At 43.0% G+C, this 24,718-nt stretch overlaps 2 protein-coding genes across 4 annotated transcripts; one reads left to right on the top strand and one right to left on the bottom strand.

Moving 5' to 3' along the window:
- Positions 1-3,885: 3,885 nt before the first annotated feature.
- FAM162A (family with sequence similarity 162 member A) lies at positions 3,886-12,127 on the bottom strand. Of its 2 annotated transcripts, none has more exons than XM_039718193.1 (5): positions 11,872-12,127; positions 10,791-10,910; positions 8,484-8,592; positions 5,226-5,334; positions 3,886-4,148 (listed from the first exon to the last, which is right to left on the bottom strand). In XM_039718193.1, the coding sequence occupies exons 1-5, from the start codon at positions 11,885-11,887 to the stop codon at positions 4,062-4,064; spliced, it is 441 nt and encodes a 146-aa protein (XP_039574127.1). In that variant the 5' UTR covers positions 11,888-12,127; the 3' UTR covers positions 3,886-4,061. The 2 variants fall into 2 exon arrangements, with proteins under 2 accessions (XP_039574127.1, XP_039574128.1); XM_039718194.1 differs by lacking the exon at positions 11,872-12,127 and adding an exon at positions 11,586-11,610.
- Positions 12,128-13,005: 878 nt separating this feature from the next.
- Positions 13,006-20,090, top strand: MIX23 (mitochondrial matrix import factor 23). Of its 2 annotated transcripts, XR_005628494.1 has the most exons (5): positions 13,010-13,134; positions 13,626-13,772; positions 16,059-16,118; positions 18,245-19,454; positions 19,601-20,090. XR_005628494.1 is itself a non-coding variant. In XM_039717804.1 (4 exons), the coding sequence occupies exons 1-4, from the start codon at positions 13,024-13,026 to the stop codon at positions 19,649-19,651; spliced, it is 369 nt and encodes a 122-aa protein (XP_039573738.1). In that variant the 5' UTR covers positions 13,006-13,023; the 3' UTR covers positions 19,652-20,090. The 2 variants fall into 2 exon arrangements, 1 of the variants encoding a protein (XP_039573738.1); XM_039717804.1 differs by lacking the exon at positions 18,245-19,454 and having other exon boundaries at positions 13,006-13,134.
- Positions 20,091-24,718: the final 4,628 nt, after the last annotated feature.

The raw sequence follows: 24,718 nt of genomic DNA, 5'->3' as shown, positions 1-24,718 counted from the left end.
CTTGCATTTTAACAGAGCCAAACGTGTAGTGTAACATTACCCACCTAACAAGTAACGTTCAGGCCACAGATGAAGGACTCTGTTCTGGAGGAAAAGTGCCAGTGAAAGTAGGAGGATCAATATATCATATTGCTTGAACACTGTTTCCTAACACAGCTCTGTTGGCTGTGTCCCCAGCTAGAAGCATTGAAACCTGTATTCTCTGCTCTCCTGAAGGACGTGCTCAGATAGGGACCATCTCAGAGAATGCCTCTAGCTGCCACTTTTGTCAAGGCCACGCTGTGTTTTGAATGATCTGTTGTTTTGTGTCTTAAGAGGCAGCATGGTCTCATGTAGAGGGTAGGTGAGGGAGCTGTTGGAGTTCTTGTGTTCTTCTCTTAGCTCTATCAGGCAGCATGTAATGCTGCCAAAGTGTTTCATATTTTCTTCAAAATTAAAATACACACATTGGTTTCTGTCTGCTTGTGGAGATCCGATCTAAGCGTCTTCCAAAAGACCCACAGGGTGGTAATGAGAATTTATTGCATTGTTTTTGAAACATCAGGAATGAGGTGGAAGCTCTGCACTGGGATTTTAACAATGTCTGTTTTAAACTGGGTGTTAGAGAAAGGAAGATGCAGGACTCCTGGAATTGCTATCTAGCAGTCCAGCACACAGATCTGTAATGCCATTAAAGTTGTGGTTTTGTTTGGGCAGCAAACAGGAGCCATCATTCTTTCTGTTGGTAAAGTTCCCAGTGGAACATGGAAGGCAAGGTCAGTGTCTTGGATTCAGGAGGGTACAAAGGATGGTGGAGCAGGTTACTGAAAACTCAGTAACTAAGCCAGGGCCAGCACTTGGGACTCCTGGGAAGGTATCACACAATCATTTGAGGGAACAACTGCCTGGAGACTTCAGCCTGTTACTAAATTCCTGTTTGTTCCTTGATGCCAACCAAACACAGGTGGTTGAAGACCCTTTGCCTAATGTTAGAAGAAGGGAGGAAGGCAATGACCCTGGACCTACATGTTCTTGGACCTGCTTTTTTTTTTTTTTACTGTCAGCACCCAAGACTGTTGAAGAATGAGGTTGCACCACATGGTCCTACAAGTGACAGTGCTCCTGGCAATACACTTCTGTGCTCCTCTGGGGACTTCCAGAACAGCTGTCTTATCTCTGTGCACTTTGATCTCTCTGTCGGCTTAAAGTAAATTCCCATCTCTTCCAGTATGATTTTTTTTTTTTTGCTTCTTGGAAATTGGCACAACACACCATTGGTACTCTCCCATGCCCATTTTAGACTTGAAGGTCTTTCTTCAGGTGCCTGAATCTCAATAGAAAAGTAAGCAAGACCTTTGTGTACTGCTATGGCTGTGTCCCGCTGTGTCTCCTGCATGTTCCATTGAGGCAGTGTTGGAGTTGTCAGGTGATTGCTGCATTAGGAAGCTTCAGTCGCCTCTGGACCAGGTACAGCAATAGGATTGATAAACTGGATTGTTCTGGATAAATGGGAATGGTGTTACATACCAAGCCAAAGGGGAGAAAGAAAATGAGGTACCATTTCAGCCTTAGTATGTTCCTTCCATTGTGCATTGTTGAAAGGCTTTGGGCTGAAGCTGTGAGCTCTCAGTGATGTGAGGGGTGTTAAGTTCTCCCATGAGCTGGACTGGCTGCTTTGGCCAGAAACGTGTGCTGGTTTTGTAACCACTGTTCCTGTTTAAAAGTGCTTCTTGGAAGCCATTGTACCAGGAAAGAGGTGGTTCCTTTCACTGCCTTGCTGAGAAAGATTTACATCATTTTATAGTACCCAGCTACTTGCAAAGAGAACGGTACAGTGGTTGGGAGCAAGCTGGAGACCACACAGGCTTTGGTTTGAGACTTGAGCCTATGCAGAAGCTGAAAAAAAACATAAAGTTGGGTGGTGATACAGAGTCTTTATGCCATATTTTGAAGTGGTGGAGATACCAGGGTGATAGAAGGATATGTTGGAGCTTTCGTCTAACCACTGGACCAGACTTCTGTTTTTGAGTAAATGACATAAAACTTACAGAAATTTAAGTAAAATGAAACACTGGTTACTGTTGCTGCTCTGAAGTGTTGCTTTTGAAGTGGTGTTTTGCATATTTTTATTTGAAGTACTTTACCAGCTGGATGAGTCCAAATAGTTTCATTTCCAAAACTTGGAGAGGCACCTGTCAATTCTGTTCACAGAGTGCACTCAGAGGTGTGTTGAAAGGGTGATACTTTTGAGATGCACAGTTTTAAGCTTTGCCATCACCAAGCATAAATCATGAGTTTCTCTTCAGAGAAACCTGAAATGCACATTCTCTTTTTTGGTGTCATTTAGTACATGCATGACCACAGGCATGTAATTGGGCAGGATTTTGTTTTGGTTCCCACCTGTGTGCCTGCTGGTGTGGCAAAGAACCCGAACTGTCATGGAAAATCTATTCACACACCTTCATTCAGTGCTAATTAAGTGGACAAATGTGTGCAATCCTGCTCTGCTTGACTGACAGTGTACTTATGATTATTTCCATCCAGAGAATCTGATGACAGATCATTGTATCACCTGAAGGTTGTGACTTCTGTGATGGAATTGACTACACAGCTTTTCTGATAGGTTACATCTCAGTGTGGTGCTCAGAAATGCAATTCATAGATGGAACTGCAGCAGCTAGTGAAGATTTACCCTGTATTTTTTTTAGGGCTTTTAATTATTCAGCAGTACTGCTAATTTTTAGGAGTACAACAAAAACAATCTCCCTCTCACTCTGAGAAAGTTCACAAACTAATTTTGGTAATTTTATTAAGCTGATATGTCTCTTTGGTTTTGGAGTCCCCAGGGCCAGTCAGCAGGGCAGTGCTGGGCAGTATAATTTTGAGCAGTCCTGACACTTCCAATCTACATTTCCTTCCAGATGAAGTGAAAAGAGGAAGGAAAATACTTCCTTTGGTTGCTGTGGGCCCTTCAACATGAATAGTGTGTGACTGGGCTCAATGCCAGAAATAGCGCTCTTGAGGCAGGTGATCTCTAGGTGGGCCTAGTATGATGAAACCACAGACAACAATTTAAAAGAGCAAAATCCATATAAATCTAAATGAGATTCATAAAGAAAGAGCTTAGTAGCAGAGAGCAAGAATGCCTGATTGACTTTCTCATATTCATGTGCCTCTAAAATAAATTGACAGTATAGGTTGAAGCAGTTGCTCAGTATTCCTCAAAACAGTCATCTCTCTTCCCTCAGCTTGGATGTTTTCTCATCTCACTGCCAGCTCTGCTGGGACCACTGTTAGGTGTCAGCTGCAACACCATGGTTCTCTGGAATGTTATTTCAGTCTTCATCTCCTTCCCTGTTTTCTTGAAGGCAGGCAGTTCTTTACAGGAAGTTATCCCTCACTGAAACAAATGCAGACAGAGTAATGGGACCTAGACCACGGAATTAGGCTTTCTGATACCTTAGGATCATTTTGCTGATGTTAATGCAGGTCAGATAGTAACTTTTGGCTCAAGGGCTCCCTTAGTAATTGTTCTGTCTTGCACAGAGGAACATGTGGATTATTTGAAGTAGCCAGTATCAATACAGAACACAGTTCCATTCTTGCTGAGGAAACCTGAAATAGTCAGTGATAGTGCATGGCTGGCTAGTGAAGGTGTTTTGTTTGTACAAGCGAAACCAAATGGACCTTCCTTTGTGTTACAGTTACCTTCCTGTCTGTGGTAAGTAAGAACATAAGACTTCATGCAGGGGATTGGTACCAAGAATGCAGGTAAAGGTCCTGCAGTACTTTAAAAGATGCTCTGGTGCACAGGACATGGGAAACAATTACATTGCTTATCCACTGTGCTCATGTGTCCTGTCCCACTAACCAGGAAGAAAAGAGTTTGGAAGAAAGGGGCAGTTATAAGGAAAAGAAAATAGGTATTTCTGGTTTTATTGATTACAGGACAGCATATTCATTCTTTCTTGGACAAGAGTGTACAGAACTAATGTACATGAAAGATGTGATGATATCTTCCTGTCAGTGCTGAAAGGAACTTTGCTTTTCTACCCCAGTCCTTGATCTCTTTATTTCCTCCTCTATGGTTTAGCAGATGCACCTTCCTGTCTCCACTGGGCTTTCTTCTCCAAGTTTATTTTTGTAAGAGATTCATGTCTTTTCATATCCTGCAATGTAATGAGATCATCAGTTATCACCTGAAAGACCACAGAGTTGAAACTTGAAACAATAGCTTACAAAATACCTGACCTATCCTTACCAAGGCACAGTTCTGTCAGCTTTAATGCCAGGAAGCCAAGAGGGTTAAAATAAAATATTGAGAGATTATTTTGGCTGAAAGCAATTACTTCTCTGGGAATAAGTGAAACCTTTTTTTCAAGGCACTAGCAGATACATTCTGTGCTTCTGGTCAGTATTTAATACTGATCTGATTTTAACGAGACAGGGGAAAAAATCAAAAGTTAAACATAATCACAGACTCACAGAATATTTTGAGATGGAAGGGACCACATGGATTATCAATTCCAACTCTTCACTGAATGGCCCACTGGGGAATAAAACTTGTAATCTTGGCGTTATTAGCACCATTCTCTGGCCAACTGAGCTCCTCTCAGGAAACATAAATAATTCCAGCTACTTTGAAAACAAGGATTCCAAAGTAGCTGTCCTCTCTTCCTGGTACTTGCATTCATACTTCTCCAATACAGAGGAAAATGCTCTGGGAATCATCAGTGTTTGATCTCTGCTGTTAAAGCCTGGAAAAATCCTTCCACTGTTTCATTTCAGAGTGCTGCATCCTTTTCATTGTAATGGACAAATTCTGATACAAAATGTCAGGTGACATTCAGTAGCTCACAGTACTGGGGTTAAGACTGTCACTGCTTTTAAGGTTTCTGTAGAACACAGCAGTCCATAGAAACCAGACCTGAACATTGTCATCAGAAGAGAGGCAGCATAACAAATAAAGTTCTTCTGCCATGCAGATGCTTTAACCTCAGGGGTTTTTGTTGAAAGGAAGCATCTTAATGGTGACATCATCCCTTTCTGATGAGAATTTAGTCAATGAGGGTCACTTCTGGGGAACCAGGAGGACTTGTTAAAATTTTGTTCAGTGATAAAATGACAAAAAAACCCCAAAACAAACAAAAAACCCCCAAAGCAAGACAGTACTAATAATCCATAGAGGAACTAAAAAGTTTAAATGAAGGTTTATTTGCCCTCATCAGCCCAGATTCTGTGCTTACCTGCTTCCCTTTGATCACCATGGTGATGCATCCCACTATTGTCAAGGCAATCATGACATAGCTGACCTTCACACGCAGGGTGCTCTGTGCTGCTCTCACTGTCTCAAGCCTCAAGAAAGAATAAAAGAACACACTCATTATCAGAGACCCAAATAATTCACTTGGCTAATTAATTAATTTCTCCTAATGTGCTGTCTTGGTAGTTTTGTGGAATGCTAACAGCACTTGGCTCTTTGTACAAAAACATTTTACAAGGAAAGGCTGATCTGTGAATACCTTGGGAGATACATGGTAACAGAGGCATTCCTCTCAAAGCTGGAAACAAGCCCAACTTTTTAAACTTGGCTCACTCTATTGTTAAAATACTGCCTTTGCAGAGCACTTGACTGCAATGCAAAGGAGAAGGCTGCAGGATTTAAGTCTGTTTGTTCATTATTTCCTCTACTGGAAAAAGAGAGGAATGGTTTAACCAATACTGTATTTTTCTTACTGTCAGTTCTCTCTGTGCTCACTACCACCTTCCAATATCCACAAAGTCAGGGAGAACTCATCTGTATTATAATTGTGATGTATTTAACATAGTAAAACATGCATCTTTTCTCTTAATAGCAGAAGTCTGGTAAAACCCAAAATACAGTGTTTCAACAGTTGAGAGTTCATTGGGCAGAGGGAAGTATTAGCACAGCTTTGCAATATCTTCTGCCTGAACTTCACAGTGGTTTCATTTATGATGCAGTCTTATTTCCCAGCAAGGTGCTTCCTCTGCTACAGGACTTGCAAGTGCAATAAGTGACACACAGGCTGCTGAAAGCAACATTCAGAAATTCTGAACAGGACTTGGTAAAAGACCAGTGGTCCCCACTCCTGCTGGAGTAAGTAGTCCTGAAGTGATCTGCTTCCCTGAGAAACTGAGGCATGGAGGATTGTAAGCTTTCCTACATCAACTCTGGAAAGAGGAACTCTTTTAATTTTATTTTTTTAAATTTTTGGCGGGCTTAGCTAGTCACACCAGTAGCTATACCATCCTTTTGGGAAACCCGTTGCCTACTCTGCTGTTATCTTTGAAAAACCATAAGTCTTCCACCAGAAGAGTAGCAGTTACTGACACCTTCCAGCTGTGTAGAGAGTAAAAACAGAAGATCATATTTTCTTGAGTTAACTCTGAAGGTCATTCTACCCAAATGACATCTTGGTTACAGCAGGTTTTAAGTCTGTGTTGGAGAGAACAATGCAAGAAGGGCCATTGAAGCATTAATGCTTTTTAGAAATGCTTTCCATAATAACCAAAGACCTACGCCCTGTACATTTAACTCTCCTTGCAGAACTTAGGGCAGATAACTCCCTTCTCAAGGAGGGCTGATACTCTCACTGAATACTTTTGGCACATGACAAAATTCCAGAACACTGGAGAAGCACCAACACTGTGTAATGAAAAGAATAAATGCATCAAACTAGGTTAGTTATATCCCAAAACTAATGTGGAGAATGGATTTAATGGAACTGGGAAATTATCACTGTACATAAACACGAGTGAATATGGAATCTGTTACTACATTTTGACCCTTACATTTGGAAATAAAAAAAAAAGGTACTTCAGGATCCATGGTAGTTCAGCGTGGTAAATCACACAGGACCTGAGAGCTGAGAAGTTTTGTTCTTGTTTTTGTCAGAGCATTGATTTGAGTACAAGATTTCTGATCATAGGGAACAAACACCTCCATCTACAATGAAACTAATGGTTAATTTTAGCATCCAGGTTATTTGCTTCTGCTAATAATCTGCAGTGAAAGCCTTGAGTGCAGGCTGCAATTAAGCTGACATGCACAGCAGTAGGATTAAAAAAAGTTTGCTAGTTAATTTTGGAAATACCTTAGATGTGTTAAGAATTTACAAGAGCAAAAGTTAGATATCTAAACACAACTTGCATTTTAAATCAGTTCAGTGGCTAAGTTTAACGTTTGTTTAATAAATGGGTTGCTTCACCACGTTTTACAAGGTTACTGAGTTATAGCACAAGTCCTTACAACACATAATTAATTTCAGATTAATTAATTAATTAATCTCAGAACAGGAAAACAAGTTTTTGTGCTTTTATAGTTCTCAATTGTCTTCTCAGATTTGGCTGAATTACTTGTCTAAATAAAAAGAATTCCCTATGCACTTGCAGAAATGGTCAGCTTTTATCAGAAGTTGGTTTGTCCTTTCAATAAACTACTGAAATCAATCACTCTGCTAACTCTGGTTTCTTAAAAAACACTCATAACAAGTGTTTGGTATGCAAAAATATATGAAGTGATAGTAAGTTTTAATAATTTACTCCTGTATGTATTTCAAATGTAGCCTTAAGAAAAATGATTCACTACAAAATGGAAGGGATTCCACTTTTAACAAAATTCATTCATTGTGATACATTTAAGTACAGGGGTGGATTTTCAATTCCCATGTGGTGCATCCAAACAGAAAATATATAAGAGGGCAGTTACATTATTTTCTTACTCAAGTAGTGCAAGATTTACTGTTTATTTTTAATTTAAATAAATACATGTATTTAAAAGCATTGCCACCATGTTTTAAAAGCTAACTATACTATTACTAGGAATGTTTTTTAAGCTAACAGTTGTCTATTGTTGATAAGTTTGAGCTTTATTTTTGGTGTGCAAACCAGAACATCCAGTTTTATTTTCTACTTTTCACATGGGACAAAGCTTTTGACATTTGGACTCAGCAGCAACAGGGAAATTTTGACTATATATAGTTAGGGAGCCTTAACACTGTTTGTTAGTTTAAATTCCAACAGTAAAGGAAGTTGGCCCATGCCCTTTAGGTATTCATTAATAAACACTTTGTATGAGTTTCACTTATTTTACAGCAGTATATGAAAGTTTCCCACTGCAAGGGACTGACATATAATGAAAAACATTAGAAAAAGCTCACACTAATGTTTGAAAAAAGCTTTCTAATTGTGAGAGAAGAGTAAAAATGAACTGATCTGACATGGTTTGCTAATGAAACAACTGATAAATGCTGGTCAACCCTTTGCAAAAAAAGGAAAAAAAATCAAGAGTGATACATTATCTTAGCACAAGAGAATTGCTGAGGTCATTTCATCTACAAGGATGATACACCAAGCACAGCAGGGTAAGGTTTTTCAGCTGTGCAAATCCATTCCTTTTCTAAAAAGTTACTCTGGAGTTGCATGCAAGTAACTTGTTTCTGCATAGACAAAGTCTCTTTCACAGTTTCAAAAGCAACACTTACGAGACAGTCTCTGGAATATCCTCTGGCTTTTTGAAATGGCCTGCCCACAGCAAAAACCTTCTCTCCCAGAGTGTAGGCCTGTGTCCAGGCACTCCCGAACGAGATCGACCTAAAAAAGCCCCAACAAAACAAAGACAAAACAACAAAACACCACCAAAAACAAGTCAGAGAGTGTGGATGGTCAGAGCTGTAACAAAACCAGTTAGGGTGAGCAATGCAGAACTCTAAATATGATTGCTAGAGGTGGTTAGAGAATGAAAAGTGTATCACAGATTAACAAACATGTGAATATGGATTAAACTGAAGCCATGTAAGGAAAGCCAAATTCTTCTCAAAACCTCTGTATCTGCAGGTCTAAATATGCAGAAGCTGCTCCAGCATCTAAGGTTCCTAAGGTACTGTTTTCCTATTTCATTTAAATAAGGTTTTAAAAAAAATCAAATGGAACAGCTATAGAAAAGTCAACATGCTGCACAATAACAGTAAAAGTCAATATAACATCACAGAATGTTAACTTTTTCAGGCACTGTAAGATTTTATCTGAAGGTATAAATAAACAGATAATCATAGGCAAAGATTGGGCACATAATTTTCAGGTCAATCTTTCAAACTCCATGAACAAAATATCCATAATGTAACAGGGGAAGCTTTTCATATATAACATAGCATTAAAATCTAAGAAACAAAGTGCAAAGATAGACAGCTTTTTCCTTATAAACAATAGGGAGTATCCTGTATGGCCATGTTCTCCCTCATGGATTCATGAATTATCTAGGAAGTGGGGTGGATACAGTTTGCTGACAACACCAGGTTATTCAAAAAGATAAAGAAGAGAGCTGAGCCCAAAATACCACGGAGCTTCAGAACTCAGAGTCAATGAATTGGCCTGGGAACTCCCTTGTCCATAAAGAGGAAGCAACTCCAGTTCACACACATGTGACAGACTCTGCCCTCACTTATAAATCATTACCTAGGCCTGAGCAAGGCCTTGGGGTTGCACAGTGGTTTTGGCAAGTGACAGAGAGGAAAACAGCATAACTGTCAATGGTCAGGAACTCAGACCAACACAGCAGCACTACTGTGCCTCTGCGTGGAACTGTGACTCCAGCTTTTTGAAAAGCATGGGAAATACTCAGAGGAGCTGAAATAGAACAGGCACAGGTATGGAATGGTCACCATGTAAGAAACTGTGTCACAGACTGGGATCCTTTGGCCTGGAAAAGCAGTGACTGAAGCTCTCTTCAGCCCAGCAGAGCACTGTAAGAGACATTGGAAGTGTGGGTTGTAATGAGGTCTTGGTTTGGAAGGGGTACAGAATAGAGGAAAATCAGATTATAAAAAAGTGCACATCGGGTTAAAAAACAAACACATGACTGTAGCTGAGGAATTTCTTCTTAGAGAAGAAATTCTTAAGGAATTTCAGCATCCACATTCTCAGAGAATGTGGATGCTAAAAATACATCCAGCTTCAGGAAACTGGGCAAATTTGTTGGGAAAAAAAAATCCAGTGAGGCCTATTAAACACCAAGATGCCACCTCTGAGGCTGTGGTACAGAGGAACCATCTTCCAATTCTCTTCCTTAGGTTCTTGCTGTAGGTCACCATTCTCACTTCACAAAAACAAGGGACTTCCTTTACTGGCCCCTGCTGGAGACATCACACTTTCAAGGAGATCTTTTGTCCTACCCAGGACAGCTGATCCATGTTTTTAACATGGTCAGGCCAAATGCTTCACATCTGTGTGCTCCTTTTCTCCTGCATGGTGGCCCATAGGGAACCTGTGACAGAGGGAGCACAGAAACTGTCCCATATATAGTGAAAAAACAATGGCCTGAGCTTTCCCTGACCAGCTCCACCCTTAAACACGAACAATTCAGACTCTTCCCTGCAGGGCACATTTAGTTTTTGGAACAGCTGGAGCTGGCTGCACTCCGAAAAACTGCAAAAGTCTTTTAGGTCACACAGCATTCCTAAACATGAACAGTTTACAGTGGGGCTGAACAGGCAGTTCCAGAGCAGAGCTGAGGAGCCTCAGTGTAGGAGTGTGCACTAGATAAGGTTCTGGTGATCTGCTACAAAGTGAATGCTGTGTGACCGTCACAAGTGGAAACATTGACCCCTGGCTTTTTGTTAGGAAACAAGACTTCAACAAATGTAATGCTCCATTTTTCAGTCTGGAGACCAGAACTCTCACAAAATCAGGGATATGACCACCTGTGTCAGCCAAATTTCTGCAGAGATGATAGCAGCACAGATATGTGAGTATTCCATGGCAGGAAACATTCCATGACTATCAAAGACTCTTACTCTTTGTCTGAAGGTCTTGCTCGGGTTTAGTGCACAGCCTTCTGCTTATCTTGGGGTGCACTCCCTCGGTCATCCTCAGAACCGAGGGAATATTTCTTGCCAGCAGTTTAACAGCCCTATCTGGAAGAGAAAGCAGAGGAAGCAAAGAGGCCAAATTTAACTCAAAGCAGTAGAAAGTGGGAACCAGCTTTTCAACTGAAGCATTTTGGGGTTTTTTAACACAAGAGGAAAAAAAGAAAAACCAATAGGTACAAAATGAACCCATGAAGTACCAGATTTAGTTGTAATAGCCTAGCAAAGACATTAAAGCTTATTTCTAAGGTATGCCTTGAGCTTGCTCAGTAATCCTATGTAGAAAAAATGTGAATGCAATTAAATTCATTTAGGAGAAAAAAATGCAAGACAATGTCCTGCCAGCAATTTCTAAAAGACATTACAATTTCCAGGAACTAATCTATACAAATGCCTCACATACATTTTGGATGGTGCTGTTTCAAGGACTGCACACCAGCATTCTACCAACCTGGTCACATCCCAAAAGCAATGACAGAGTCAAGACAAAAGGCAGGATATTTAACACTGAGAGATAACTACTTTGTAGTGCATTAGAAAAGGCCAGGGCACCTTATATACGAACACATACTTCAGCGAAGGCGCTTCTAATGCATTAATTAATATAATGAAAAAGTTCGTGAAAAAAAAAAAAACAACAACAAAAAAATCCCAAACAACCAAACTAACTCAGCAAAGCAAAAAAGGGCACTTTAAAAAATATAAAATGAGTTCTTTCTTTACGTTGTTATACTGTCGGAAGGTGTCTCTCCTAAGGCCCTCGACTTTCGAGGAATAATACACTCCCGCTCTGAAAGAACAGCACTTTACATTTACAGGCGACACCCCCAGCGAAACGGGCCCCTTTTCACGCTCTTTGGAGGAGCCGAGGCACAGCCCCGCTCCTCTCACTCCTTGGGACGCCAGTCCACCACACGCGGCCCCTCACCCGCCGGGATCGCCCCGCTCCGCGCTCCGGGCCCGGCCCCGGGGCTCGGTCCCTCCCTCCCGGCCTGCCCGCCTCACTCACCGGCGCGGCCCCACATGGCGCTGCCCGGCCCGGCTGGGCGCCGCTCAATGTCACCGCTGGGCCCCGCCCCGGGCCCGCGATTGGAGGGAGCGGCTCCGCGGGACGCCCGGGGCCGACACCGCCTCCGCTGGGGGCGGCCGGAGCTCCCGCAGCGGCCGGAGGAGCCGAAGGGGCCGCGCGGCCGCTGCCGGTGGAGATGCCCGCCCGGGGGCCGCTGCGCCNCGCGCTCCCGGCGAGCGGCCCCGCGGGAGCACGCGCCCCGTGCGCGAGGTCACCCCGCTCCCCGCGGCCGGCGGGATGCGGCGGGACGGGAGCGCGGTCCGGCCTTCCCCCCTGCCCTTCCCGCTTCCCTCCGGCAGCAGCGCGGCCGGACACCTCCCCTTCCCCGCAGCTCCCTTTCCCGGGACGGAGCGCTGGCGGCGCGGGAGCCACGCGGGCGCTCCGCGGCGCTTGAGGGAGCGTGGCACGGTGCCGCCCGTGCTCGGCGGTGCGAGCGGGGCCCGGGCCGGCGGGGCCCTGGAACCGGCCTGTGTCTCGAACAGGGAATCCCAGAATGCCCTGAGTGGCTCGGGACCCTCAGGAATCGCCGAGTCCAGCTCCTGCCCCGCACAGGACACCCCGAGGGTCACGCCAGGTGCCTGAGGGCGTTGTCCAAGCACATCCTGAACTCTGTCGGGCTCGGTGCTGTGACCACTGCCCTGAGGAGCCTGTTCCAGTGCTCAGCCACCCTCTGGGTGAAAAACTTTTTCCTGGGACCCAACCTAAACCTCTCCCAGCTCAGCTTCAGGCCCCCCAGAGTGGTGCAGGTTTATTCAAAGTTTGCTGTTCTGGTGCAGGCTGTGCCCAGTTTCCTGTGTGGAAGTGGGGACAGGGACTTGGGCACAGGCTCTTCAGCCTGTCCACGCTGCCTGCAGGGCCAGGGGACTTCAGGGGGCATCAGTTGCTCACCCCTGCTCTGGCCTTTGCTGCCAAGGTTTGCAGCACATACTCACGCCTGTGGGATTGCTCCTTTGGTGTGCTTTTAACTCTTTGTAGGGAATCCTATTTAGTTTCTATTAAAATGCTTGGCTATGCAAATTTTTTGTAATAGGCTTTTCTGAGAGATATAACCAAGTATCTCTCTCTTTTTTAATACAGGAGCTGCTCAGGGTGATGAGGACAATCGACGATAGAATTGTTCATGAATTAAACACTACGATTCCAACAGCTTCCTTTGTGGGGAAAGTTGATCCTGGCCAGACGTGTAAAGAGCTGTACGAGTCTGTGAGTGTGCTCACCTTCCACTTCAGCTCCCTTCCCGCTGCTTTGTCCTGTGCAGTGGCCAGTAAAGCATCCTCAGTGTCTGAGGAGAACACTGCCTTGGCAGATCCTGCTTCGTATTCCTAACTGTCCTGCTCAACATCTCCACACACTGCTTCAGTCTAAAACCGTGCAGGGAAGTTCTTTGGTCTCCAATACTGATCCTTTGAGGATCTTTTAAAAAGGGTGTATGCTTTTCCTGCTGCTCTGCAAGACTCCTCATGTTTACCTTTGACTTTTGGTCAACTTGGTAAGAGCAAGAATGACAGGATAGTCTAAGTTGAGAGTAGCTGCTGCTCAAAGCAGTGTTGTTTCCCACATGTAGATTATGAATTCAAAGGGATTTCTGTTAGCACAGCAATACCATGACTTTAGAAAGTGTCTCTTTAAACTTGTAACTAGGAGGTTTTTATTCTCTGATGAGTCACTGAGACTTTCTTTTTCTCCCCACTTAGTTGATGGATGCTCACACCAGTAGAGAAAGAATCATCAAAAACTGCATCTCTCAGACTTCTGCTGTAGTGAAAACCCTCAAAGAGGAGAGGGAAAAGGCCCATGAAGATGCAGCATTATTAAAGCAGCTCAGGAAAGAGCAGACAAAGGTGAGTGGTGGAGCCTTTGAGAGATCACTTGTAGAGGAAGAAGTGGGTATCTTTCCCAAATGGAAAGACCAGGGTGATGGAGAGAACCTGAAGTGGATCCTCATTAAAGCAGTCTTTTCCAAGGTTCTCGTTGGCTCTTGGTGGGTCTTGTGGGAATTATTTTCCCAAGGCCTCAAGGCAGAGAGCTGCTTTTATCCTGCAACTGGAGCATTTCCTGAGAGTCTTCTACATGAATGCTGTAGAGAAACACACATTCTTTCCCATGGTGGATTCTAACCTTCACTGACTGATACCACTGAGACAAAGCTTAACTTTTCCTGTTCACAACAAGATGCTCTCAGGCAATCCATTTACACAACCTTTTTTTGCTGCTTGGTATTTCTTGGATTAATATTTTGAGTACCTTGTGATGGTGTGAGAGAGAGACTTCTGGGTTTGCATACAGAATTCTAATGTGCAAATGCCCTTTCAGCCTTCTGGCATGTGGGTGGGAAGTACTTTACCAGAGGGGATTGAGTATCAGAAGTGGAGAAAGGAACCCCACTGAAGTTCTCACCTCACTTCCAGGGCCCCTTTTGTAAGGAAAAGGATACTGAGAGAAGCATGTGGCAGATGAGCAGTTTTATTCTTAAAGCCTCGCTTATTGATCTGCTAACAAGCATGGATATTAGTTTGGAAAACTGGAGTGGTAGCATAGTATTTTCTACAAATTTTTTTAGCAGAGCCAGTTTTTAAAATCATTTAGTTACTGAGACTGAAATCTCTTACTGAAACCACTGGGAAGATGACAATGAAAGTGTTTAATGACTGGAGATGGCTTCAAATGTTGAAAGCATTCCATGACTTAGAAACATTTCAGAATTTTTTTATGAGATCACCTCAGATTTGTACTTGGACCTTATGAGATGTGATCCTCCTGCTTTTTTTTAGTTCTCCAAAACACAGAGAGTTGTGTTTTTTTCTACAAGTCAGAAAAGCTAACTTGACAGAACACATCCTAGTTTTAAGAGTGGGAATTTCAAATATCTATTCACTTGCTTGCAGTATAGATCTTTTTTCCCTTGTTGTGTGTTTCTCTGATCCTGCTGCTTGTACAACTTGGAGAACTTCATGCAGAATTATTGCTTTTGAGTCACTGAATGAGAAAACTTGGAGTAGTGGTTTCTTTGAACTACTAAAGATCCTCTGAGTGTTTATTTTATAGAGATTTATCCTGGTGGTCCAGTCCCTCTGGATGCTGGATTGTTACTTCAAACAGATTGAAGTCCTCTTGAGTTGGGGAAAGTGCATCCCACAGCTGTAGCTGCTCTGTGTTCCTGGATATCTTACTTGGAAGGTTTTAAGTGGGATTGCTGTCCTGGCTTGCACCTGTTCACCAGGCCTCTCATTGGAGCCATGTATTGAAAATGGATAAGCTCTGACTCTTTGTCTGTCGTGTTAAAGACTCCAACAAGAATATATCCTAAATTTTGACAAAAATGGCAGATGGTTTTTAAATCTCCTGCTATTGCCTCGGGACCAAATTCCCCAAACACAACTGTCACACCCCTTGGGGTTTCTAACAGGTGTGAAACAAAGAGATTCTTACCCTTCTCACAGGTCAAGTGAGTGCTCAGGAGCTGTGTGTTGGTGGTAGTTCTTGCCAGAGCTCTTGCATCTGTGTAGGGCTGTTTTTTTTTTTTATGTCAACATAAAATATTAACTGCTTCAGACAGCATGAACAACATGTGGTCAGACTGTAGACCCTTTTTTTGGTCAGTACACTGAGCAGGTGGGGAATGAAGCAGAGAGGGTCTGTTCATAACCTTAGTTTTAAATCCAGAATCCTAGCTTTGCTGCCAGCTACATAAATGACTCTAATAATGCAAGAGTGGCAACTCAAGGCTGCAGAGCTAACCCCAGCCCTGGCATTCCCTGTGCTCAGTGCTTGCATTAGGTGCAGTTATTTGTGCCTATGAAGCCATCAAAGTTAATCAGTTAATTGCTTGCAGATCTTGGTGGGCATTATTTAGGAACAGAGCATGAGTAATCAGGATCTACTGCCAGGCTTGTTTGTGAGTCTGCCTTCACTGTGCCCTTGCAGAGCTGTGTGTGCCCTGAGCACTGGCTGGCTGGAAGGGCCAGGCTCCCAGGGTGATTTCACATCCTGCCCTTTGGTTTGCACCATCACAGGAGGTGTGCACCTGGTGCTGGGGTTGGGAGCTGGAAAGTTGCACTTGTAATAAATACTGAAGGCTGCAGGGAGACCTGTTTGACAATAATCCTTTTATCTCTTATTTTCTGCAGTTGAAATTGATGCAGTCGGAGCTCAATGTTGAAGAAGTGGTAAACGACAGAAGCTGGAAGGTACTCAGTCATTTAATAGTGATGATGTTCTGTCCCAACAGACAGTCCTGCACTGGAGGTGTGGGACTGGTGCCTGGTGAAGCAGGTTAACTAGAAATAGATAAGGGCACTGCTGGGGGGAAGTGCTTCAAGTCAGTAATCTTCCCAGTGCTGGATGCAGAGATCAAAACTTTTCAGTTGCACTGCCAGGGGAAGAAAAACATCTGATTTAGCATGGAGGAAGGACTCTGGATTATTCCCTCTGTCTCTTTCTCCTCCTTGCCAGTGGCTGAGCACTTTGGTAGGCTTTTCTGTGGTCACTTCTGAAAAGCCTTTCAGGACCTCTAACAATGTCAGAGAGAAGGATCTTTCACATTTGCCTGTATCTGGTGCTGATCACAACTCTGAACAGAGCCCAGGGGAGGGTGAGGCTGTGGAAGTTGAACCTTCTCCTGATGGAGTTTCTTCAGGCCTGAACAGACACTCCCTGGTGCAAAGGGCAGCCTTGCCGTTGCTCTCCTGTGTCAGCAGAGGGTGCAGATCACCCTCTGGATTGATGGCCCCGAAGTCTAGCTGGTGATTTCAACACTGAGCTTAAATTCTGAGGTGGCTGTATTGTGTTACTGCAGCATTTCACATCTGGCATCCTTTTCTGGTTTCATGTAGCTTTTCAGAGCTTTCAATACTGCAGAGAACCTCTTTCCCTTTCTAAATGCAAAAAGGATTTTTGCAAATAGCCAGTACTAGCTGCACCTTCCTTTTTAATCCCTGCTTCATGATTTTAGTCCCTTAGATTGCACCAGTGTAAAACCAATACAGCTGTATGTGATGAACACACATCAGTAACCTCAGTGCAGGCTGACGAAATGAGCATTTACACAGTTCTCTGCATCAGTACACCTCTATACTGTCCCAGAAAAGCTAAGCATGCACTTCAGTTTAATTTTAAGCCCACTCAGATCTGACTAAGCAGTGCCACAACCTTTACAACAACATGATGCAGGTCACCAGGGGCAAATATTTTATGATGACTTTGCTATAGGGGAACAGCCCCCACCCTAATCTTCATTCTGAAGCTCCAAATTTAGTAATGATCCCAGAGGTTTCTTGTAGCTGCATTAAGCTTTTACTGGTGATAGAACTGTCTAATTTTTCCTGAAGATGGGGAGTTTATAAACAGTGAGGTATGTATGGTGCCAGGGGTACTTTAGCCTGCTGGTGTATTCCTCAGCCCATGTTCAGAGTGGGGCTTGAAGAGATAAATATTTCTGGGTTTTATCTCCAGTTCTGCTGTACTGTGCTCTGAATATACACATAAATGTCTCCTTTAGCTGCCTGTTAAAATGTCAATTAGAGCCAGTCATAGTTGCACACTGAATGCAATTTGTTACATGGAAGTGATTATTGGTGTGCAGGCTGGTGTTTTACTATTGTAGACTTCTGGTTGGGAAGTACACTTGTGTATTTCCATTAATCCTAAACAACTGAAAACTAATTGGAAAAAATCTGATTAGGAAACAGATTTTTAAACATTGTCTGACTGTAGCAATAGTGGCATACAGAAGGATGCTACTTTAGAGAAATGCATGTGGAATTTGGATGATACCAAACAAGGAATTGACTTTCAAACAAGACACTTGCATTAGTCTCTGTCCAGCACCTCCAGATTGGAGTTTATTGTTGGAATGGTTTATACAAATATGTAAAAGCCAGCAAAATCAAACTTTTGCCTAGTAACATGAATTTTAAGGTTTCTCAGCCATTGCTTTTCCTGAAAAATGTCTGAAAAAAATGAGAATAGCACTTCACAGGTAGACCAGTGGATTTAAGTGGCCTGAGTAATGCACTGAGATCTGTGAGCCAATGATCCTAAAAGGAGGAGGCAGTGTTAGTAAGACTGCAGCATTGATCTTCCTGCCACAGGTTGTGGAGTTACTGTTGAAGATATTTTGAAAGCATGATAGCAAGCAAGCTGTTGTTTGATGCTAGAGACCCTTGCAGTGCTTTAGAGAGTATTTCCAGCACCGTTTTAGACATATAGGCCATTAAAATGTCATTAACAGGCAATGGACGAAAAACTGTTCAATTTGTTTAGTAGTAAAATGTTTCTGAATTGGACTTGATGCTGTTGCTCTTAATTTCTACAGTTTCCTCCTATCACTGATCTCAAACCTTTACCTCATCTGAACTCTTCCAGAGGTGCCCATTCCATGTGGTAACATAATGGCTGCACATTTCTGTGTGTGAAAGAAACTATATCACAGCTTTTGTTTTCTGCAGTATGAAGCAGTTTGCAATACATGTCTACTTCTTTAAATAAATTAAATTTGAAAGGTAGTTGAGAATTGCTCCAAAATTGTTGAGAAGCAATGCTGTAATGAATGTGTGTTCCAGGCTTCACTTTTGCTGAAGTTGCCATAGGTTCTGAAGTGTGAATAAGATCTGCTGTAGAAGATTCTAGGAAGACACAGCTTGAAACTGTGTATTTATATAAAGTGTTGGATAACTTCCCCAAAATGACAAGATCACTCACTTTGCACATAAAGCCAATGGGAGAGGTCATGAAACTTCATATCCTGATGAACACAGGCACTTGGGTCTGCCAAACCCCTGGACAGCTTGGCAAAATATGGTCTTGTGGGAATGCTGGTGGGACAGCCAACGCCTGCCAGAGCCCAGCTTGGTGTCAGGTGGTGCTTGTGTCGCTTTCACGACTTGTGCTGGACAAGTTGGGATAAAAACTGATAAATAACTGAATGGCTTGTGAAGAGCACTTGCAGCCTCGGTGGGAGCCTGTGTGTTTTGCTTTGGATTCAGGCTGCCTGACTTTAAACAGTCACGTTTTTTGGCCCTCCTTAGGGCAGGCTGGCGGCAATTCAAGCTAAATATACACCATCCTCAGTATCCAGTTCTGGAGGCTAAATTTTACCCAGAGAAGGTGCCAGAGGTGAGTGATGCAGGAGTGCTGTGCCCTTTGCAGGGAGTGCTGGCAGCACTGGCACAGGCAGGCAGAGCACTGGAAGTGTGCACGTGGCTTTCAGGAGCCCTTGCCCCTCTTCTTGGCTGTCGTGCCAATGTAAAATGTGCCTGCTCAGGAAAGACAGGAATACAGCACCCAGATTTGAATGCCAGAGTGAACCTAACAGAGCACAACCATTCAGGAGCCTTCCCATGATTATTTCCCTCTCTTTTAAAAACAAAAAGGCATCAGCATTTTTGATGATAACAGCCTGCCAGGATTAAGAGTCTGCATTTTCTGAGGGAGAACACTTAGTGCTGTGCAGTTTCTCAACATCAGGCTGCATACTTTGGATTTACTAAAGCCAGGAGTGAAGGTGAATGGAGATGGATGTCTTGGTAAGTGTCATTTATTGATACCTCAGAGCTGGGCAGCTTGAGATGGGTGCCCAGGTAGTTGAGGTAGTTTCTGAACTGTTTGTAAAGTTCTGCTCATTTCCTGGATGGGGTTGATTCACTTTTGCTCTTCTGTTTTGGTGTCTCAGGTATTTAATGAGCGGTGCCGAATTCACTACAAGCCTCCGAAGAGTCAATGATGGTGTGGGATATTTTCCATCAAGGTGGTCCATAACTGTGAGAGCCAAACTGGAAAGAGACCGTGGGTGAGCTGAATTGGGACCCTCCAGAACCAGTAGAACCCAGTCTTGTTTTGTTTTGGACCTACTTAGCTGAATTCTCAAGCTTGAAATGATTCTCCTGTAATTAAGAGAAAACAACTCATCTTTTGTACAAAATATGTGAACAAATGAGTTTTATAGTATTAAAACAATTTTCAATTGGAATGCAAAACTGGCATCTTTCTTGAACTTCCACAGCTTCAGTGATCCCAGAGGGGAAGAAAGAGTAAAACCTATCCTGAACAGGGAGGAGAAGGCTCTCCCTGAGCTGCTGTCTGCTAAAATATCAGTGAACACAGTCTTTTTGTGGAAATAATCTGCTGAAGTCTGAAAGGAAATAAAAATTGCAGACTGATCAGCAAGTGTAGTGGGTCCAGCATCTCTGAAAGTAAGAAGTTACCAGCCTTGTTCTGAACATCTCAACACGAGCAGCAGTGGCTCAGAGCTGTGTGTGGGTACAGGTTTGTCATTGCTGCTGCAGTGCTGAGAGGCAGCATCTGTTGCTTACTGCCCTTTGGTCTGTGTTTCCATGTTCTGGAGTTTTCCTTTATATAGGGGATGTGCTGTTGATTAAAACCACTTTGTGTTGGAGGTGAAGGTGTGTCTCATTTGGGAATGAGACTGTCCAGGGACTCTTTTTTGTCCCTCCCTCTGAATATTTAAGAGTAGTTCTAAAGGTGAATTGTGTTTGAGCTGAGGAAACAGCTGTGCATACCTGATCCTGCTGAGCCTGGCCATGGTGTTGTGTTTACAAAGCTTGAATGCAGCACCCCTGCAGTAACACAGCATTTAAAGGCAGATGAGTAGGAGGAAAGCTGAGTTGCTTCAATTACACCTGTATATTTTACTTTTTATTTTGTATTTATCTCAGATAGGCTGACAGTCAAGTGACAAGGTCTATGTGGTTGCCAGCTGATATAATACTACTGAACTTAAACAGAGCCCTAAAAATACAGGCCCTGTCTTGCAAACACTTGGGAATTCAGCAATGAAATTACTGGATACACTCTCACATCCCTAAAACTTTGAATATATAGGGAGTGGGAAATGAAGGAATGTACCTGTGTTACTGAGAGCTGGCAAAGATCTGTGCAGCAGCATCTGTTTTATAGTTGTTTGGGCAGTAAAGACTCAAACTGCTTGGAGGCCTTTTCTTTTTAGGCACCAGGGTCATTTCATCTCACCTTTTTTGAGAATGAGGTAGAAATACATATTAAGTCTTTGAGGATATAAATCCTAATGTTCAAACTTCATTTTCCCCCTCTCTTTTTCTCAAGGTACTGCAACTGCTTTATGCAGAACTTTGAGTTGGAGCACTCATTCTTGAAGATTTCTCATTGTTTTTCTGCAACTCTGAAAGCAGAAAATGTGTTTGTTCTTCAGTTGTTAAATTCTTATAATTGTTTATCATCAAAGTGTAAATCAAATACTGCTCATCACTCTGGGCTGAATTGGCACTAATGAAATTTCAACAGGAGATGATGGTAAATTAATGAGATGTTGAGAACAGTAAGTTTTGGTTTCAAAGTTGGTACTTTATTATTGACCTCTAGTGTAGGTGTCTAAAATATTTATTCTCTCCTGGGCTTGGATCAACTGCAAGGACAAATTCTCCTTTTAAGTCAGTTGTACAAAGAAACTTCTGTAAGTGTGTTTAGACTTGGATCAATAGTCTTGAAATGTAATTTTTTATTTCTGCGTAAACTAGAGACTGTAATGAGAATTAATAATTGTCTTCCTTTATCTACCCAGATGTTTGCTCAGCTGTTGTGGAAAGCGTCTTCACTTAAGCAGATGCTGTGATAAGTGACCTGTGAAATGGATGTGATACACAGATTTATTTTTTTTTATTAGTTATGAGGAAACGATGTTAAAAAACCCCACAACTCCAAAAAATCAGCCCAACATAGAATTATTTTCAGTTTGGATATAAGGCCAAGCAAATAATCCTATACAAACCCAAGTATGAGAACCTGATCCCACGAGAAGACTCCTAAATCCCCAGCAGCCCTTCTTGGGGTGTTTGCATACAGAGGGTTGCAGTAAGACATTGAATTGCTTTATTTAGTTTGCTCTGAGCACAGAGGGTGTCTCTTACAGTAGTCCATGGCCAGTTCAGGTGGCTCAGTTGCTGTTGAACTCGATGGAACACGCGGTGAGTAAATGGAATTGCATGCCACGCTTCGGGCGCGGGGCAGGAGGACGCGGCTCTGCTGGCTCCTGAGAACCTCGGAGCTGCCTGGGGAGTGGGATGGTCTGGCATGTGTGCAAATGGCTTCAGTGTCAGCTGTGTGTCACACTGGACACAGGCAGGTAAATTCTGTGCCTAGGGGCCCCTGAGGGTTCCAGGATGGTGTTTAGTCAGGGATTGAACCTTGCTTCAAAGTTACTTCGAGGTAGTTACAAAATTACTGGGCTGTTTGCTGTCATATGGGGGTCAAACAGTGGACCCTACAAACAGCAGAATTCCATCCTTTCCCTGGTTTTAACTTCTATTTCTGCAAGTAATGGCATTTGAGCACAGTTGATGGCCATGTCCAGGGTCCTGTGGGTGCCTTACCTCCTCCACTGGGGCTTTCCCTTTGCTTGCAAGTGGTGAATACAGGTGGGCAGGTCCCATGTGCTTGGAAAGTCCTCTCAAGCTTGAGCATCTTTCCTTCTGTGAAATGGAAAGAGGTGTTGTTCTTTTTCTAGCATTCAGTGCTGTTGTCTTCTGCAGCCTGTAGGCATGAAAGACTGATGAAACAGGTAATTTCTTTATAGAATGTTTTTGACATTAGATTTCAGTTGTCTTGAAGCAGACTGAGAGGAAGAGGCTCAGCATAGGCTGGATTATGATAACTTTGTGCTGTTGAAGGTCAGGTTTCCGTTGATCCTTGTTCATGTACGATGTCAGAAATCTTTAAAAATCAGGAGGGTTGGCAGGAAGGGAAACCTTTTTTGCAGACCAGCATGTTGAAATTCAAGGCGGCTGTTCCTGTGATGATGAGAACAGATCTTCAGGTGGTACATGGAGGGCTGCTTTCCTCTATAAGCTCTTAAAGACATTCAGACCATGTGTCATGTCCAGCCACAATTACATGTCACTGTGAGACCAGAAGACTGACCTTACTGGCTTGGCTTTCACAATCATTTCTACAGAGCTGACTTAATTCATGGTTTAAAAATTACTTGTAAATACATAACCCTGGGGTTTGGATTTTGGTGGAGGTTATTTTGTTTGCTTTGTTTTGTACTGACGTTTTTATCAACAATAGCTTGGCACTCTTAAAATTGCTTAAACAGGACCAGGGAGTAGTGGCCTGCAAGTACTAAAGATCTGTTTCTTCTGTGTTGGAATAGTACGTGGTGCATGATGTTACTCAGCTTCAAAGCTGTACAGAATGCCAGTGGTGGTGTGCCAGCAGATAGTCTCCAAGATAACAGCAGCACAGTGATGTGAGGGGAAGCTGCAAGTTGTGCTGATGGGAGAGTGTACACTGGCCTGGTACGTGATACCAGCCACGTCTCAAACACTACAGGGGGCACACTCACCTTCTTGTGCAAGAGATGGCGTGGGGGTGGCTGTTCTTTTCAAGGCAGTGTTCCAAATCCTGCTTCATTACATCCAAAACTTAGTGTAGAGAGGAGTGGGTGGAGGTGGGAGTTACCCCAGAGAAGGTTGATCAATTGCATCTGGTCGTCTTTGATCACAGGTCTGTGAAATGTCTGCACTTAAAAGTGGTTTCACAGAATACTTGTGCAGGATGAGTACTGCATCCCAGTCTTAGAAATCTCATGGGATTTTGGGACAGCCATTAGCACTGCCGTGGAAAGGAAACAGTCTGATTTGCCTCTGTAAACTTCCGCATCAACTTTTGACAATTAGTCTTCATTTTTTTTTTCCCTTCTGCACAACTGTGCATTCTGGGGGAAAAAAGTTGTTATGCTTTAAAGTAAAAAACCAGCAAACCCAGAAATAGGGAGTCCGGTGGATGACTCCCACGCAACATTAATATCTTTAGTTTCACACCTAGAGTCTTTCCAAGATTATAAATGATCCCTCCTAGATTTTGTGTTCAGTGTATTTGTTGCTAGACAGAATTTTAGCTAGACAGCGTGCTCCAGGAATGTACTGCTGCCCTGGGGAATCTTAACATCCCTTCCCAAGGAAGTTAGCAGGATCTGTATCCTGGTGAGTGGAGAGGTTTATAAAATACCCTGTTGTAGCACTGGTGTCCTGCAGTTGTTGGACACATTCTCTGATTTCTGGCTTCAGTAAGATGAACTGGCTCTTCCAGTTCCTTAACTTATCTGTCCTGCTGTATGAATAAGGCACGGGTGGTGGAACATGATCAGCATTTGAGTGAATCAGCAGGTTTTTATGCAAAAGAAGGTTTGAGTTGTCATCAGCTCCATGAATAGGACGCTGAGGAACTCCTCATCTGGAGAGAATTGGTGAAAGTGGCAGAATTCCAGTTTTTACAGCTGTCACTCCCTTTATTCCTGAGAACTAGAAGGATTTTTCTCTCTGTTCACAAAAATATTGTCTCAGGACAATTGATTTTTCCTCAAATGCTTTTTGTCCACTTCCATAACACAGCTGCTCAAATCTGGAAAATTCTGCTGTATCTTTTTCAGTAACATGCTGTAATACTCATCAGTACTGTTGAGTGTAGAGCCCCTACAGCCCCAGTTTCTCAATCTCAGGGGCTTTGTACCAAAACCAGGCCTTGAAGTCAGATCTGAAGTACTTTATACAGTGTCTTGCATCATTTGTTATCTGTGAGGAGGAGGTTCAGTGGTATGGGTAGGACATGGATAAGTTTGTTGCTATGGCCATAAACCCACCTCTTCCTAGCAAATTCCTTAATGCTGACCCCAGCAGAAATGCCCATTGCCTGTGTGCAGTACATATTCTCATTTCACCTGCTCCCATGTACCTGCCCCTACAGACTAAAAAGTGTCTGGTCTGTTTCTGCTTCTCTGGTCCTTGCTGTGGAACAA

The sequence above is a fragment of the Passer montanus genome, unplaced genomic scaffold (genome assembly GCF_014805655.1).
Source record: "Passer montanus isolate IOZ18808 unplaced genomic scaffold, ASM1480565v1 scaffold39, whole genome shotgun sequence".
NCBI lineage: Eukaryota > Metazoa > Chordata > Aves > Passeriformes > Passeridae > Passer > Passer montanus.
This window is presented reverse-complemented; position numbering and strand designations above follow the sequence as displayed.